Consider the following 14,294-nt stretch of genomic DNA (forward strand, 5'->3'; position numbering starts at 1 on the left):
CTCGCAGACTGGATCACCTCAAGAGGTGATGGCAATTCTGCTGCCTCTGCTGCTGCGTGATAGTCTTTGGAACACGGCACACGTGAAGATGCTGAATCTAGAAGTCCATTCTGACAGCATGGGATGATTGAGTAGGCAGGCTATTTCTTCCGAGCTGTTCTGGTCTTGCTAGGTCACTTGGAAGAACTTCCAGGGACACCAGATCAATGCTGTTTTCGCTTGCCACCTGTGTTTTTCATTGTCCCTGAAGCCATCAGAAGTCTCCTTCAGTCCCTCTGCTGCCACCAAACTTCACTCTGTATGACAGACTCTAGGTCCATCCATGTCTCTACAAATGACCCAGTTTCGTTCCTTTTTATGGCTGAGTAATATTCCACTGTATATATGTACCACAACTTCTTTATCCATTCGTCTGTTGACGGGCATTTATGTTGCTTCCATGACCTGGCTATTGTAAACAGTGCTGCAATGAACATTGGGGTGCATGTGTCTTTTTGAATTATGGTTTTCTCTGGGTATATGCCCAGTAGTGGGATTGCTGTGTCATATGGTAATTCTATTTTTAGTTTTTTAAGGAAACTCCATACTGTTCTCTACAGTGGCTGTATCAGTTTACATTCCCACCAACAGTGCAAGAGGGTTCCCTTTTCTCCACACCCTCTCCAGCATTTGTTGTTTGTAGATTTTCTGATGATGCCCATTCTAACTGGTGTGAGGTGATACCTCATTGTAGTTCTGATCTACATTTCTCTAATAATTAGTGATGTTGAGCAGTTTTCATGTGCCTCTTGGCCTTCTGCAGGTCCTCCCTGGAAAAATGTCTATTTAGGTCTTCTGCCCATTTTCCGATTGGGTTGTCTGTTTTATTAATATTGAGTTGCATGAGCTGTCTATATATTTTGGAGATTAATCCTTTGTCCGGTGATTCGTATGCAAATATTTTCTCCCATTCTGAGGGTTGTCCTTTCGTCTTGTTTATAGTTTCCTTTGCTGTGCAAAAGCTTCTGTTTCATTAGGTCCCGTTTGTTCATTTTTGTTCTTATGTCCATTACCCTAGTAGGTGGGTCAAAAAAGATCTTGCTGTGATTTATGTCAAAGAGTGTTCTTCCTATGTTTTCCTCCAAGAGTTCCATAGTGTCTGGTCTTACATTTAGGTCTCCAATCAACCCTTAGTTTATTTTTGTGTATGGTGTTAGGGAGTGTTCCAATTTCATTCTTCTACATGTAGCTGTCCAGTTTTCCCAGCACCACTCATTGAAGAGACTGTCTTTTCTCCATTGTATATCCCCACCTCCCGTCATAGACCAGTTGACCATAGGTGCATGGGTTTATCCCTGCGCTTTCTATCCTGTTCCATTGATCTATGTTTCTGTTTTTGTGCCAGTACCATATTGTCTTGATTACTGTAGCTTTGTAGTATAGTCTGAAGTCAGGGAGTCTCATTGCTCCAGCTCCGTTTTTTTCCATCAAGACTGCTTTGGCTATTCAGGGTCTTTTGTGTCTCCATACAAATTTTAAGATTTTTTGTTCTAGTTCTATAAAAAATTCCATTGGTAATTTGATAGGGATTGCATTGAATCCATAGATTGCTTTGGGTAGTATAGTCATTTTCACAATATTGATTCTTCCAATCCAGGAACATGGTATATCTCTCCATCTGTTTTGTCATCTTTGATTTCTTTCATCAGTGTCTTATACTTTTCTGAGTACAGGTCTTTTACCTTCTTAGGTAGGTTTATTCCTAGGTATTTTATTCTTTTTATTGCAGTGGTGAATGGGATTGTTTCCTTAATTTCTCTTTCTGATCTTTCGTTGTTAGTGTATAGGAATGCAACAGATTTCTGTGCATTAATTCTGTATCCTGCAACTTTACCAAATTCATTGATTAGCTCTAGTAGTTTTCTGGTGGCATCTTTAGGATTCTCTATGTATAGTATCATGTCATCTGCAAACAGTGACAGTTTTACTTCTTCTTTTCCAATTTGTATTCCTTTTTTTTTTTTTTCTTCTCTGATTGCTGTGTTTAGAACTCCCAAAACTATGTTGAATAGTAGTGGCGAGAGTGGACATCCTTGTCTTGTTCCTGATCTTGGAGAAAATGCTTTCAGTTTTTCACCATTGAGAATGATGTTTGCTGTGGGTTTGTTGTATATGGCCTTTATTATGTTGAGGTAGGTTCCCTCTATGCCCACTTTCTGGAGAGTTTTTTTATCATAAATGGGTGTTGAATTTTGTCAAAAGCTTTTTCTGCATCAGTTGAAATGATCATATGGTTTTTATTCTTCAGTTTGTTAATATGGTGTATCACATTGATTTGCATATATTGAAGAATCCTTGCATCCCTGGGATAAATCCCACTTGATCATGGTGTATGATCCTTTTAATGTGTTGTTGGATTCTGTTTGCTAGTATTTTGTTGAGGATTTTTGCATTTATATTCATCAGTGATATCGGTCTGTAATTTTCTTTTTTTGTAGTATCTTTGTCTGGTTTTGGTATCAGGGTGATGGTGGCCTCATAGAATGAGTTTGGGAATGTTCCTTCCTCTGCAACTTTTTGGAAGAGTTTGAGAAGGATGGGTGTTAGCTCTTCTCTTAATGTTTGCTAGAATTCACCTGTGAAGCCATCTGGTCCTGGACTTTTGTTTGTTGGAAGATTTTTAATCACAGTTTCAATTTCATTACTTGTGATTGGTCTGTTCATATTTTCTATTTCTTCCTGGTTCAGTATTGGAAGGTTATACCTTTCTAAGAATTTGTCCATTTCTTCCAGGTTGTTCATTTTATTGGCATAGAGTTGCTTGTAGTAGTCTCTTAGGATGCTTTGTATTTCTGTGGTGTCCATTTTAACTTCTCCTTTTTCATTTCTAATTTTATTGATTTGAGTCCTCTCCCTCTTTTTCTTGATGAGTCTGGCTAAAGGTTTCTCAATTTTACTTTTCTTCTCAAAGAACCAGGTTTTAGTTTTATTGATCTTTGCTATTGTTTTCTTTGTTTCTATTTCATTTATTTCTGCTCTGATCTTTATGATTTCTTTCCTTATACTAACTTCGGGTTTTGATTGTTCTTCTTTCTCTAGTTCCTTTAGGTGTAAAGTTAGATTGTTAATTTGAGATTTTTCTTGTTTCTTGAGGTAGGATTGTATTGCTATAAACTTCCCTCTTAGAACTGCTTTTGCTGCCTCCCCTAGGTTTTGGATGGCCGTGTTTTCATTGTCATTTGTCTCTAGGTATTTTTTGGTTTCCTCTTTGATTTCTTCAGTGATCTCTTGGTTATTTAGTAACGTATTGTTTAGCCTCCATGTGTTTGTGGTTTTTACGTTTTTTTCCCTGTAATTGATTTCTAATCTCATAGTGTTGTGGTTGGAAAAGATGGTTGATATGATTTCAGTTTTCTTAAATTTACCGAGGCTTGATTTGTGACCCAGGATGTGATCTATCCTGGAGAATGTTCCGTGTGCACTTGAGAAGAAAGTGTAATCTGCTGTTCTCGGATGGAGTGTCCTATAAATTTCAATTAAATCTATCTGGTATATTGTGTCATTTAAAGCTTGTGTTTCCTTATTAATTTTCTGTCTGGATGATCTGTCCATTGGTGTAAGTGAGGTGTTAAAGTCCCCCACTATTATTGTGTTACTGTTGATTTCCTCTTTTATAGCTGTTAGCATTTGCCTTATGTATTGAAGTGCTCCTATGTTGGGTGCATATATATTTATAATTGTCATATCTTCTTCTTGGATTGATCCCTTCATCATTATGTAGTGCCTTTCTTGTCTCTTGTAACATTCTTTATTTTAAAGTCTATTTTATCTGAAATGAGTATTGCTACTCCAGCTTTCTTTTGGTTTCCATTTGCATGGAATATCTTTTTCCATCCCCTCACTTTCAGTCTGTATGTGTCCCTAGGTCTGAAGTGGGTCTCCTGTAGACAGCATATATGTGCATCTTGTTTTTGTATCCATTCAGCAAGCCTGTGTCTTTTGGCTGGAGCATTTAATCCATTCACATTTAAGGTAATATCAATATGTATGTTCCTATTACCATTTTCTTGATTATTTTGGGTTTGTTTTTGTAGGTCCTTTTCTTCTCTTGTGTTTCCCACTTAGAGAAGTTCCTTTAGCATCTGTTGTAGAGCTGGTTTGGTAGTGCTGAATTCTCTTATGTTTTCCTTGTCTGTAAAGCTTTTGATTTCTCCATCGAATCTGAGTGAGATCTTTGCAGGGTAGAGTAATCTTGGTTGTAGGTTTTTCCCTTTCATCACTTTAAATATATCGTGCCATTCCCTTCTGGCTTGTAGAGTTTCTGCTGAGAGATCAGCTGTTAACCTCATGGGAGCTCCCTTGTACGTTGTCGTTTTTCCCTTGTTGCTTTTAATAATTTTCTTTGTCTTTAATTCTTGTCAGTTTGATTACTATGTGTCTTGGCATGTTTCTCCTTGGATTTATCCTGCCTGGGACTCTCTGTGCTTCGTGGACTTGGGTGCTATTTGCTTTCCCACGTTAGGGAAGTTTTCAACTATAATGTCTTCAAATATTTTCTAGGGCCCTTTGTCTCTCTCTTCTCCTTCTTGGACCCCTATAATGCGAACGTTGTTGCATTTAATGTTGTCCCAGAGGTCTCTTAGTCTGTCTTCATTTCTTTTCATTCTTTTTCCTTTATTCTGTTCCATGGCAGTGAATTCCACCATTCTGTCTTCCAGGTCACTTATCCGTTCTTCTGCCTCAGTTATTCTGCTATTGATTGCTTTTAGTGTATTTTTCATTTCAGTTATTGTATTGTTCATCTCTGTTTGTTTGTTCTTTAATTCTTCTAGATCTTTGTTAAACATTTCTTGCATCTTCTCGATCTTTGCTTCCATTCCTTTTCCGAGGTCCTGGATCATCTTCACTATCATTATTCTGAATTCTTTTTCTGGAAGGTTTCCTATCTCCACATCATTTAGTTGTTTTTCTGGGGTTTTATTTTGTTCCTTCATCTGGTACATATTCCTCTGCCTTTTCATTTTGTTTATCTTTCTGTGAATGTGGTTTTCATTCCACAGGCTGCAGGATTGTAGTCCTTTTTGCTTCTGCTGTCTGCCCTCTGGTGGATGAGGCTATCTAAGAGGCTTGTGCAAGCTTCCTGATGTGAGGGACTGGTGGTGGGTAGAACTCGGTGTTGCTCTGGTGGGCAGAGCTCAGTAAAAGTTTAAACCGCTTGTCTGCTGATGGGTGGAGCTGTGTTCCCTCCCTGTTGGTTGTTTGGCCTGAGGCAACCCAGCACTGGAGCCTACCGGCTCTTTGGTGGGGCTAATGGTGGACACCAGGAGGGCTCACACCTAGGATTACTTCCCAGAACTTCTGCTGCCAGTGTCCTTGTCCCTGTGGTGAGCCACGTCCGCCCCCTGCCTCTGCCGGAGACCCTGCAATAGTAGCAGGTAGGTCTGGTTCAGTCTCCTGTGGGTCACTGCTCCTTCCCCCTGGGTCCTGGTGCTCACACTACTTTGTGTGTGCCCTCCAAGAGTGGAGTCTCTGTTTCCCCCAGTCCTGTTGAAGTTCTGCAATCAAATCCCACTAGCCTTCAAAGTCTGATTCTCTGGGAATTCTTCCTCCTGTTGCCGGACCCCCAGGTTGGGAAGCCTGACGTGGGGCTCAGAACCTTCACTCCAGTGGGTGGACTTCTGTGGTATAAGTGTTCTCCAGTTTGTGAGTCACCCACCCAGCAGTTATAGGATTTGATTTTATTGTGATTGCACCCCTCCTACCATCTCATTGTGGCTTCTCCTTTGTCTTTGGATGTGGGGTATCTTTTTTGGTGAGTTCCAGTGTCTTCCTGTTGATGATTGTTCAGTAGTTAGTTGTGATTCCGGTGCTCTCAGAAGAGGGAGTGAGCGCATGTCCTTCTACTCCGCCATCTTGAACAAATCTTGAAGTTTTAAATAAAAAAATTAGGACCTTAAAAACTCTGTCCCAAATGTCTCAAATCTACAGTGTTGTATTAATTTGCTAGGGCTGCCATAACTAAATACCACAGACCGAGTGGCTTTGATAGCAGGAATTTATTTCCTAACAGTTCTGGAGGCTAGAATTCTGAGATCAAGGTGCCAGCAGAGTTGGTTTCTCCTGAGGCGCCTCTCAGCTTGCAGATGGCTGCCTTATTGGTATGTCCTGGCATGGTCTTTTCTGTGTGGGTGTGCATACCTGGTGTCTCTCTCTGTATATCCTAATGTCTTCTTTTTATAAGAATAATAATCATATTGGATTATGGCCCATGCTAATTGCCTCATTTTAACTTAATTAACTTAAAGGTTCTATTTCCAAATTCAGTCATATTCTGAGGTACTGGGGAGTTAGGGCTTCAGCATATTACTTTGGAAAAACACGATTCTATTCATAACAAGTGCCATTTAAAATTGGTAGAGCCACAGCTTTAACATGTAAAGAGCTTATAGTCATCACTGCAGCCCTCACAAGAAGAAATAAGTTGAACAAACTTAAAAATCAATAACTTTTCTTAGATCAATCAGAGGACTGAGGTCACAGGACAAACCACCATTCCCCCAAATTGGAGAGACAGATAAATACAGAGAACAAAAGTCAGCTTACCTGAATTAGAAGCAGGAACCGGGACTGATAGAAATACTCAAAAAGTAATTGACAGATTGCTGGAGGCTGAGTGTGGACTAGTTTAGAGTTAACTCCTGGGATCCCAGTCTTTAATTTTACTCTCCGGGAGCATTGTCTGTTCTCCTAGTGAAGACCTGAGAAGAGTTCCCTCTTGTTTGGTCTGGGAAAATTAATCCTTTTGAAATATGCCCAGGGGAAGAAGCATTTTGAAATATCCCCAAGAGCATCATTTTTCATATTAAGGCCTGCTATCAGGGGAAACCGCTTTACCAGAGCCATAGCTAATGTGAGCAGGGAAGAAGGGAAATATCCAATTCCAGTACCCTCCAATCTTCCTGTATCACCTACATGGGGAAGAGGGGAAGCTGAGAAGCATTTGTGAAGGTCGCAACCCAGGGAATCAGGCTCACAAAAAGACTGAGACTTAATCATCAGATTATAGACTGCTTCCCTTTCACTAAACTTTACCACCACATTGATAAGGTTCCAGTATAGTAACAATGGATTTCAGGTGAAAGAATTGCAAAGGCTCAGATCCTATTCAAGAAGAAATTTCTAGAGGAATTATCTGAACAGGAAATTAAAATAACTATGATTGATGTGCTAATGGCTCTAATGGAGAAAGTGGGCAACATGTGGGAACAGATGAGTAACGTAAACAGGGAGATGGAAATTCAAAGATTCCAAAGGAAATGCTAGAAATAAAAAACGCTGTAAAAATGAAGAATGCCTTTGATGAGCTCTTCAGTAGTCTGGGCATGGTCAGGTTAGCAGTCAGCTTGAAGGTATGTCCATAGAAACCTCCCAAAGTGAAATGCAAAGAAATAAAATGAAAACAAACAAACAAAAAACAACCACAGCCACAACACTGGAACAGAATATCTGAGAACTGTACACACCAAGAGTAAATGCTAATGTAAGCTATGGACTTAGGGTGATTATGATGTGTCAGTGTAGGTTCATCAGTTGTAAATAGTGTACCACTTGGGTGAAGGATATTGATATTGGTGGAGGCTGTGCATGTGTACAGACAAGGGGTATATAGGAGCTCTCTGTACCTTCCTTTCAATTTTGCTGTGAACTTAAAACTGTCCTAAAAATTCCCTTTTACATAAGAAAATGGAGGCATAGAGAGATTAAATAACTTGCCTAAGTCTTAACCAAGGTCTACTAGGTACAGAATAGGAATTGGCAATGAGTCAGTCTGGCACTAGAACTTTTGTCTTCAACCAGTGCACTTTTCTTCCTTTTTTGAATCTTGCTGCTTCTTTTACCTAACGATGTATCTTGCAGATCAATCCAAAAAGCGCAGGGAGGGCTTTTTCAATTTAACCAGTTTTTTTTGTTTGTTTGTTTTTTTATTGGCTGCGCTGTGTGGCATGCGGGATCTTAGTTCCCCAACCAGGGATTGAACCTGTGCCCCCCGGCAGTGGAAGTGTGGAGTCTTAACCACTGGACTGCCAGGGAAGTCCCTAACCAGTTATATATATATATTAAAGGTGTCATTTACATCCCTGCAGTCCTTGTGAATATTAAGTGCCCCAAAGCACTGGTTTTAAACTTGCTGTTTTGGGAACGGCTATAAGGCGGCAGGATTTCTTCATACCCAACTCTAGTCACTTGGGCAACCAGAGCCTTAGAGGAAGTCGTGTTCCTGGGTTGAAATTAGAGTGGAATATGCCAGAACAAACACCCAAAACCTTGGGTCTCATCACTACTTTTTTTTTTTTAATTTAATTTTTATCAGAATAAAGTTGATTTACAATGTTGTGTTTTTTGTAGGTGTACAGCATCTTGTTCAGTTACACATATACATATATCTATTCATCTTTGGATTCTCTTCCCATATAGGTTATTAGAGAGTGTTGAGTAGAGTTCCCTGTGCTACACAGTAGGTCCTTGTTATCTATTTTATATGTATTAGAGTGTATATGTTAATCCCAACCTCCTAATTTATTCCTTACCAACTTTCCCCTTTGGTAACCATGAATTTGTTTTCTGAGTCTGTGAGTCTGTTTCTCTTTTGTAAATTAGTTCATTGGTATCAATTTTCAGATTCCATCTATAAGTGATATCATATTTGTCTTTCTCTGACTTACTTCACTTAGTATGATCATCTCCAGGTCCATCCATGTACCTGCAAATGGCATTACTTCATTCTTTTTTATCGCTGAGTAATATTCCATTGTATATGTATGTGTATATATATATGTATATATATACACATAGACACACACACACATCTTCTTTATCCATTCCTCTGTTGATGGACATTTAGGTTGTTTCCCTGTCTTGGCTATTGTGAATAGTGCTGCTATAAACATAGGGGTACATGTATCTTATTTTTTCTGGATATATGCCCAGGAGTGGGATTGCTGGATCATATGGAAATTCTATTTTTAGTTTTTTGAGGAACCTCCATACTGTTCTCCAAAGTGGCTGCACCAATTTACATTCCTGCCAGCAGTGGGTTCCCTTTTCTCCACACCCTCTTCAGCATGTTATTTTTAATCATGGCCATTCTGACTGGTGTGAGGTGGTACCTCATTGTAGTTTTGACTTGCATTTCTCTAATAATAAGTGATGTTGAGCATCTTTTCATGTGTCTGTTGGCCATCTGTATGTCTTCTTTGGAGAAATGTCTATTTAGGTCTTCTGCCCATTTTTTGATTGGGTTGTTTGGAGTTTTTGTTGTTGTTATTAAGTTGTATGCGCTGTTTGTATATTTTGCAAATTAAGCCCTTGTCGGTTGCATCATTTGCAAATATTTTCTCCCAGTCCATAGGTTGCCTTTTCATCTTATTTATGGTTTCCTTTGCTGTGCAAAAGCTTATGTTTGATGAGGTCCCATTTGGGTTTCTTTTGCTTTTATTTCTCTTGCCTTGGGAGACTGACCTAAGAAAACACTGGTACGATTTATATCAGAAAATGTTTTGCCTATGTTCTCTTCTAGGAGGTTTATGGTGTCATGCTTTATATTTAAGTCTTTAAGCCATTTTGAGTTTATTTTTGTGGATGGTGTGAGGATGTGTTCTAACTTCATTGATTTACATGCAGTTGTCTTTCTCAACACCAGTTGCTGAAGAGACTTTTTCCCTATTGTATATTCTTGCCTCCTTTGTCAAAGATTAATTGACTGAAGGTGTGTGGGTTTATTTCTGGACTCTCTATTCTGTTCCACTGGTCCACGTCTGTTTTTGTGCCAATACTACACTGTTTTGATCACTGTAGCTTTGTAGTAATTGTACAATTACTGTGGTATTGTCTGAAGTCTGGAAGGGTTATGCCTCCTGCTTTGTTTTTTTCCCTCAGGATTGCTTTGGCAATTCTGGGTCTGTTAATGGTTCCATATAAATTTTAGGATTATTTGTTCTAGTTCTGTGAAAAATGTCATGGGTAATTTGATAGGGATAACATTAAATCTGTAGATTGCTTTGGGTAGTATGTCCATTTTAACAATATTAATTCTTCCCATTCAAGAGCATGGGATATTTTTCCATTTCTTAAATCACCTTCAATTTCCTTTATTAATGTTTTATAGTTCTCAGCTTGTAAGTCTTTCACCTCCTTGGTCAGGTTTATTCCTAAGTATTTTCCTTTTTTTCTGATGTGATTTTAAAAGGGATTTTTTTTTACTTTCCCTTTCTGAATTTCATTGTTAGTATAAAGAAATGCAACCGATTTAAGTTTTATATTGATAGACCCTAAGGTTTTTTCAAATTGCTTATTTAGAAGTAATATTAGATTAGCCTTATACCTGTCATTTCTAACATGTGTGAGAGTACCTATAATAAATTTCTGGAAGCGGAATTACCCAGTTAATAGACATGTGCTTTTAAATTTTGATATTTTGAAAACTTTCTCTATTAGAGGTTGTATCCATGTGTACTGTTCTACAAATGTACGTGTTGGATATGGCATGGTAAAAGTAGGTGTGGCCACAAGAGACAAGAATGAGGCTTGGGAGGAGGAAGTTTATTATACTCACAGATCTCAGACAGGAGGTGATCATGTGCCACTCAGGGCTACAGGGGAAACACCAGATTTGGGCAGAAGATGGGAGCAAGGGGAAAGTCTAGGCCAATGTCTTTATCAGAGTTTGTTTGGAAGAGGCGAGGTAGGGCAGAGTAAACAGTTTAGGACTGGCTAGTCTGAACAATTCAAGTGGGCTTTGGGCTACAGAAGTGGCCTCTAGTTGCCTGGTAGCTGGCCCTGGGATGATTTTAGGGCAGAGGGAATATTTGATTGGTGTATGAGAATTAGATAAGGAGGTGGTTGGGGCCACAGACTTGGAATTGGCTGGTTTGTATGTGAAAGATGTGCTCCTGGGCAAGCCCTTTGTTCCAAGGGCTAACCTTGGGAGAAGCAGTCTCTCAGCCTGCAAACTTTTTAAGATGTAAAAACATAATAAAGTACAGAAAAAGTTAAAAGATTAATGCATATACTTTAACAGTGTACAAGATCACCTATTTTCTCACAACTTCACCAACGTTAACAAATTGATGTTTGGTAATCTGGTGAAAAATGACATCCAGTTGTAGTTTTGAGTCATCTGTATTTCTTTTTTTTGCTCTTTTCCTTCTATTTTCTCATTCATTCACTAAAAAATATTAACTGCTTACAATATGCCATGTACTTATGATGTGGGCACCCTCAGAAAGCTTACATTTTAAGAAACATATAGGGCCCATTAGAGAGAAAACTACACAACTTTAGAGAGACATAAAAAAACTAACTGAAAGGACAATGTTGATAGATGAGAAGAATCAATGTCAAAAACAATTATGGCAGTTATTACCAACTTAGTAGGTGTGGTATGGGATCACAGAGTTTTTGGGGGAAGGCAGAGGTGGCAACTTGAAATAATGAATAGATATGAACATTTTTAAACAGAAAGGTACTATGAGGGTATCTGCTTCACCAGATGTTAAAACATACTATGAAAACACAATAATGAAACCAGTGTGGTGCTGGTACAATAACAGACAACCAGAAACAAACTCTAGTTTATGTATGCGTGAGCAAGTACCATACTATTTTAATTATTACAGTTTTTCAATGCTTACAAATCTGGTTGTTTCCCCCAGTACAGTTTTCAGAATTTATAAAAATTGCATTAAAAAACAAAAACTACTTTTGACTGTTTGGATTATGCTTCTTTGAATACGATTTCATCCAGAAAGCAGACCTCATAGATCCAGGTGTCATAAGGGTTATCCACATATACCCACAATATTAACATGCTTAGTGAAAAAAAAACAAAAACAAAACAAAAAAAAACCCCACAGTGGCCATGGGGGAGGGGTCAGAGATTACTGGGACTTTTTTTTAAACACTTATTTCTCTACTGTTTAGATTTTTTTATATATAATAAAAATACAGTGACTTGATAATCTCCTAACTATACAAAAATAAATATAGGCAAAACAATATAATAGAAAGGTAATGGTAGACATGATATCAAATATTTAACTTCTGCAAAAATCCAGTAATTGAAGCTGGTATATTCTCTACTTATTCTTTCAAAGCAAATAGAAAAGTATTATTTTTCATGATTTGATTTACTAAAATTTTTGTGTTTGTCAAGAGTCTTTTCTGAGCAATCCTTAAAACCAGTTTCAGTTTAAGGTGAATTGCCTTTAAACTTCTGAGAATACTGCCTTGTTACAAAGGTAAAGGAGATAATGTAAAGAATGCATCAAAGAGAAACACTTTACATAATGAGGTGTGGTTTTAAAAATGTCCTCAAATTTGTTTATTTTGTATGAGCTAAATATGTGGGTAAAATATAGCAGTACTCCATTTATATCTTATTATCTTTTCCAATTGAGGAGAGTCAAGCACCAAAATGCACTGCTTATTAGCTAGATGACAAATGGGCTTGGAGAATGTAAAATACTTCTCTATAACACTATACATTCGTGAAATAGCCAAGTAAGTATACTGAACCAATATAAAGACAAGTCTCCAAATACTATCTATCTCACCAATACTAAGTTGACGCTGATCAGTATTAGAAGAAAAAAAATAACAATATTTAATTTACTCTTTCATAAAGTTTTTAATAAGCTATAATTTTCTTACTATATACACTAGTAACCTTAAAAAGACAAATACTACCAAATGTTAACTACTGTACAATTTATAAAAAATATAATTTTAAGAATTTGGAATAATAAAGGGAAGGTACCTACTTCAAATGGATTAAATAAGAAAATGCCACTTTTTAAGAAATTTCACCAGGAAATGGGAAATTTCCACTTTGTCTAAAGGAACACCAAAACCTTTTACTGAAGTCAGAAACCTTGCTATTTTTGTTCAAGACTTCATCTACACAGTTTCAAATAAACCCTAAAAAATATTTTCCAGTACATATAAGGCCACTACACAGAGTACATGACGGGAAAAAAGGACTCCGTCAGAATGAGAAGTCGTGAAGAACAGAGGTATGTCTTGCTCACCTTTACATCTCCAGTGCCTAGCACAGTGCCTGGCTCACGGTGAAAATGCTTAAGCAGTGGTTGTTGCTTTGCACTGAACCAGGCAGATGATACACCCTTCTACCTCTGGTTCGATTTTCATTCCATATTAAGCACGACCTGAGCTGCAGTCCTGGTTCTTGGCCCTTGACGTTAAATTGAATAAAGTAAGCCCATATGCATACACTTTCTACATCAGTTCTTCTGACAGGATCCTCAGGACTGACTCATCACGGGCTGTGAATCTTCTCTTATGTGGTCTAATTATTATTTCTTGGATAATGTCCACATGCAAAAGTAATGCATTTTCAGTGCAGTACAAGTATGTTCATATGAGTAAGAATGGAATAGAGGCCTTTCTTTTCCATGTTTTAAATAACAGATACATAGCATCTTATGACATAATTAGCAACTTTTAGACACTGAACATAATACACTGTATTACAATGCGATGTGGTAGGCTTCCATTTTAGGAACAAAAATCAATTTCACATGAAAAAAGATTTATTTTACATTTAGAATAAGTCTAAATTTTTAGCATTTAAGTACTGTAAAATAAACAGAGAGGAGCGTTTAAGATGTATAGTCTCCATTCTGTCCAAAAAGCCTGTACAAGAAGCTTTTTTTACAGTTATTGATCATCACCTCGTTGCCTTAAATTTCTAGATTTTCCATTTTCAGTTCTTCTCTTTTTGAAGACTGGGGCCACTCCATCTGCCACGACTCCAAGAGAAGTGACTGTTTTTTCTTTAAAAACCACTTTGGGTTCCCCACCAACATCAGCCTCTGAAGTTGATACATATTCATTTTCAGTGCTTGGAAGTTCCAAATCTACCTCCTCACTGGAACAGAAAGTAAAAATAGAACCATTATTTGACAGAGTAAGATAAACTTTCACCTCATGTGTGAGCCCACCAAAGCCTCAAGGTCATCTTCCTAATGATAATAATAGAAGTTAGAAGCTGGTTATTTTGGAGTGGGAAACTATTTTAAAATACTGATTTTATAATATTATTTAAGACACTGAGCACCTGTTTATGGACACATGAGGAAAAGTCCCATCTATTCTTTTGTTCCTGTTGGGTGTATCACTGAAGGAAATGCTTGTACTTATGATTAGCAGTATAAGTTACGCAGGTGGATAAATGAGAAGTATCTTTGGAAACGGATTTTGCCGTGGACTGACAAGGACTCTGGAGGCTTACACAGCAC

General features: G+C 37.9%; 1 protein-coding gene across 2 annotated transcripts in view; it reads right to left on the reverse strand.

The window, feature by feature from the left end:
* Window positions 1–11,604: 11,604 nt before the first annotated feature.
* WBP4 (WW domain binding protein 4) overlaps window positions 11,605–14,294 on the reverse strand; it is a 33,784-nt gene continuing 31,094 nt past the window's right edge. For both annotated transcript variants that reach the window (XM_036831316.1, XM_036831317.1), the window contains exon 10: window positions 11,605–13,924. In XM_036831316.1, coding sequence (XP_036687211.1) covers window positions 13,714–13,924 — 211 coding nt within the window. In that variant the 3' untranslated portion in view covers window positions 11,605–13,713. The remainder of the gene's footprint in view (window positions 13,925–14,294) is intronic.

This window comes from Balaenoptera musculus, chromosome 18 (assembly GCF_009873245.2).
Source record: "Balaenoptera musculus isolate JJ_BM4_2016_0621 chromosome 18, mBalMus1.pri.v3, whole genome shotgun sequence".
In the NCBI taxonomy this organism is placed as follows: Eukaryota; Metazoa; Chordata; class Mammalia; order Artiodactyla; family Balaenopteridae; genus Balaenoptera; species Balaenoptera musculus.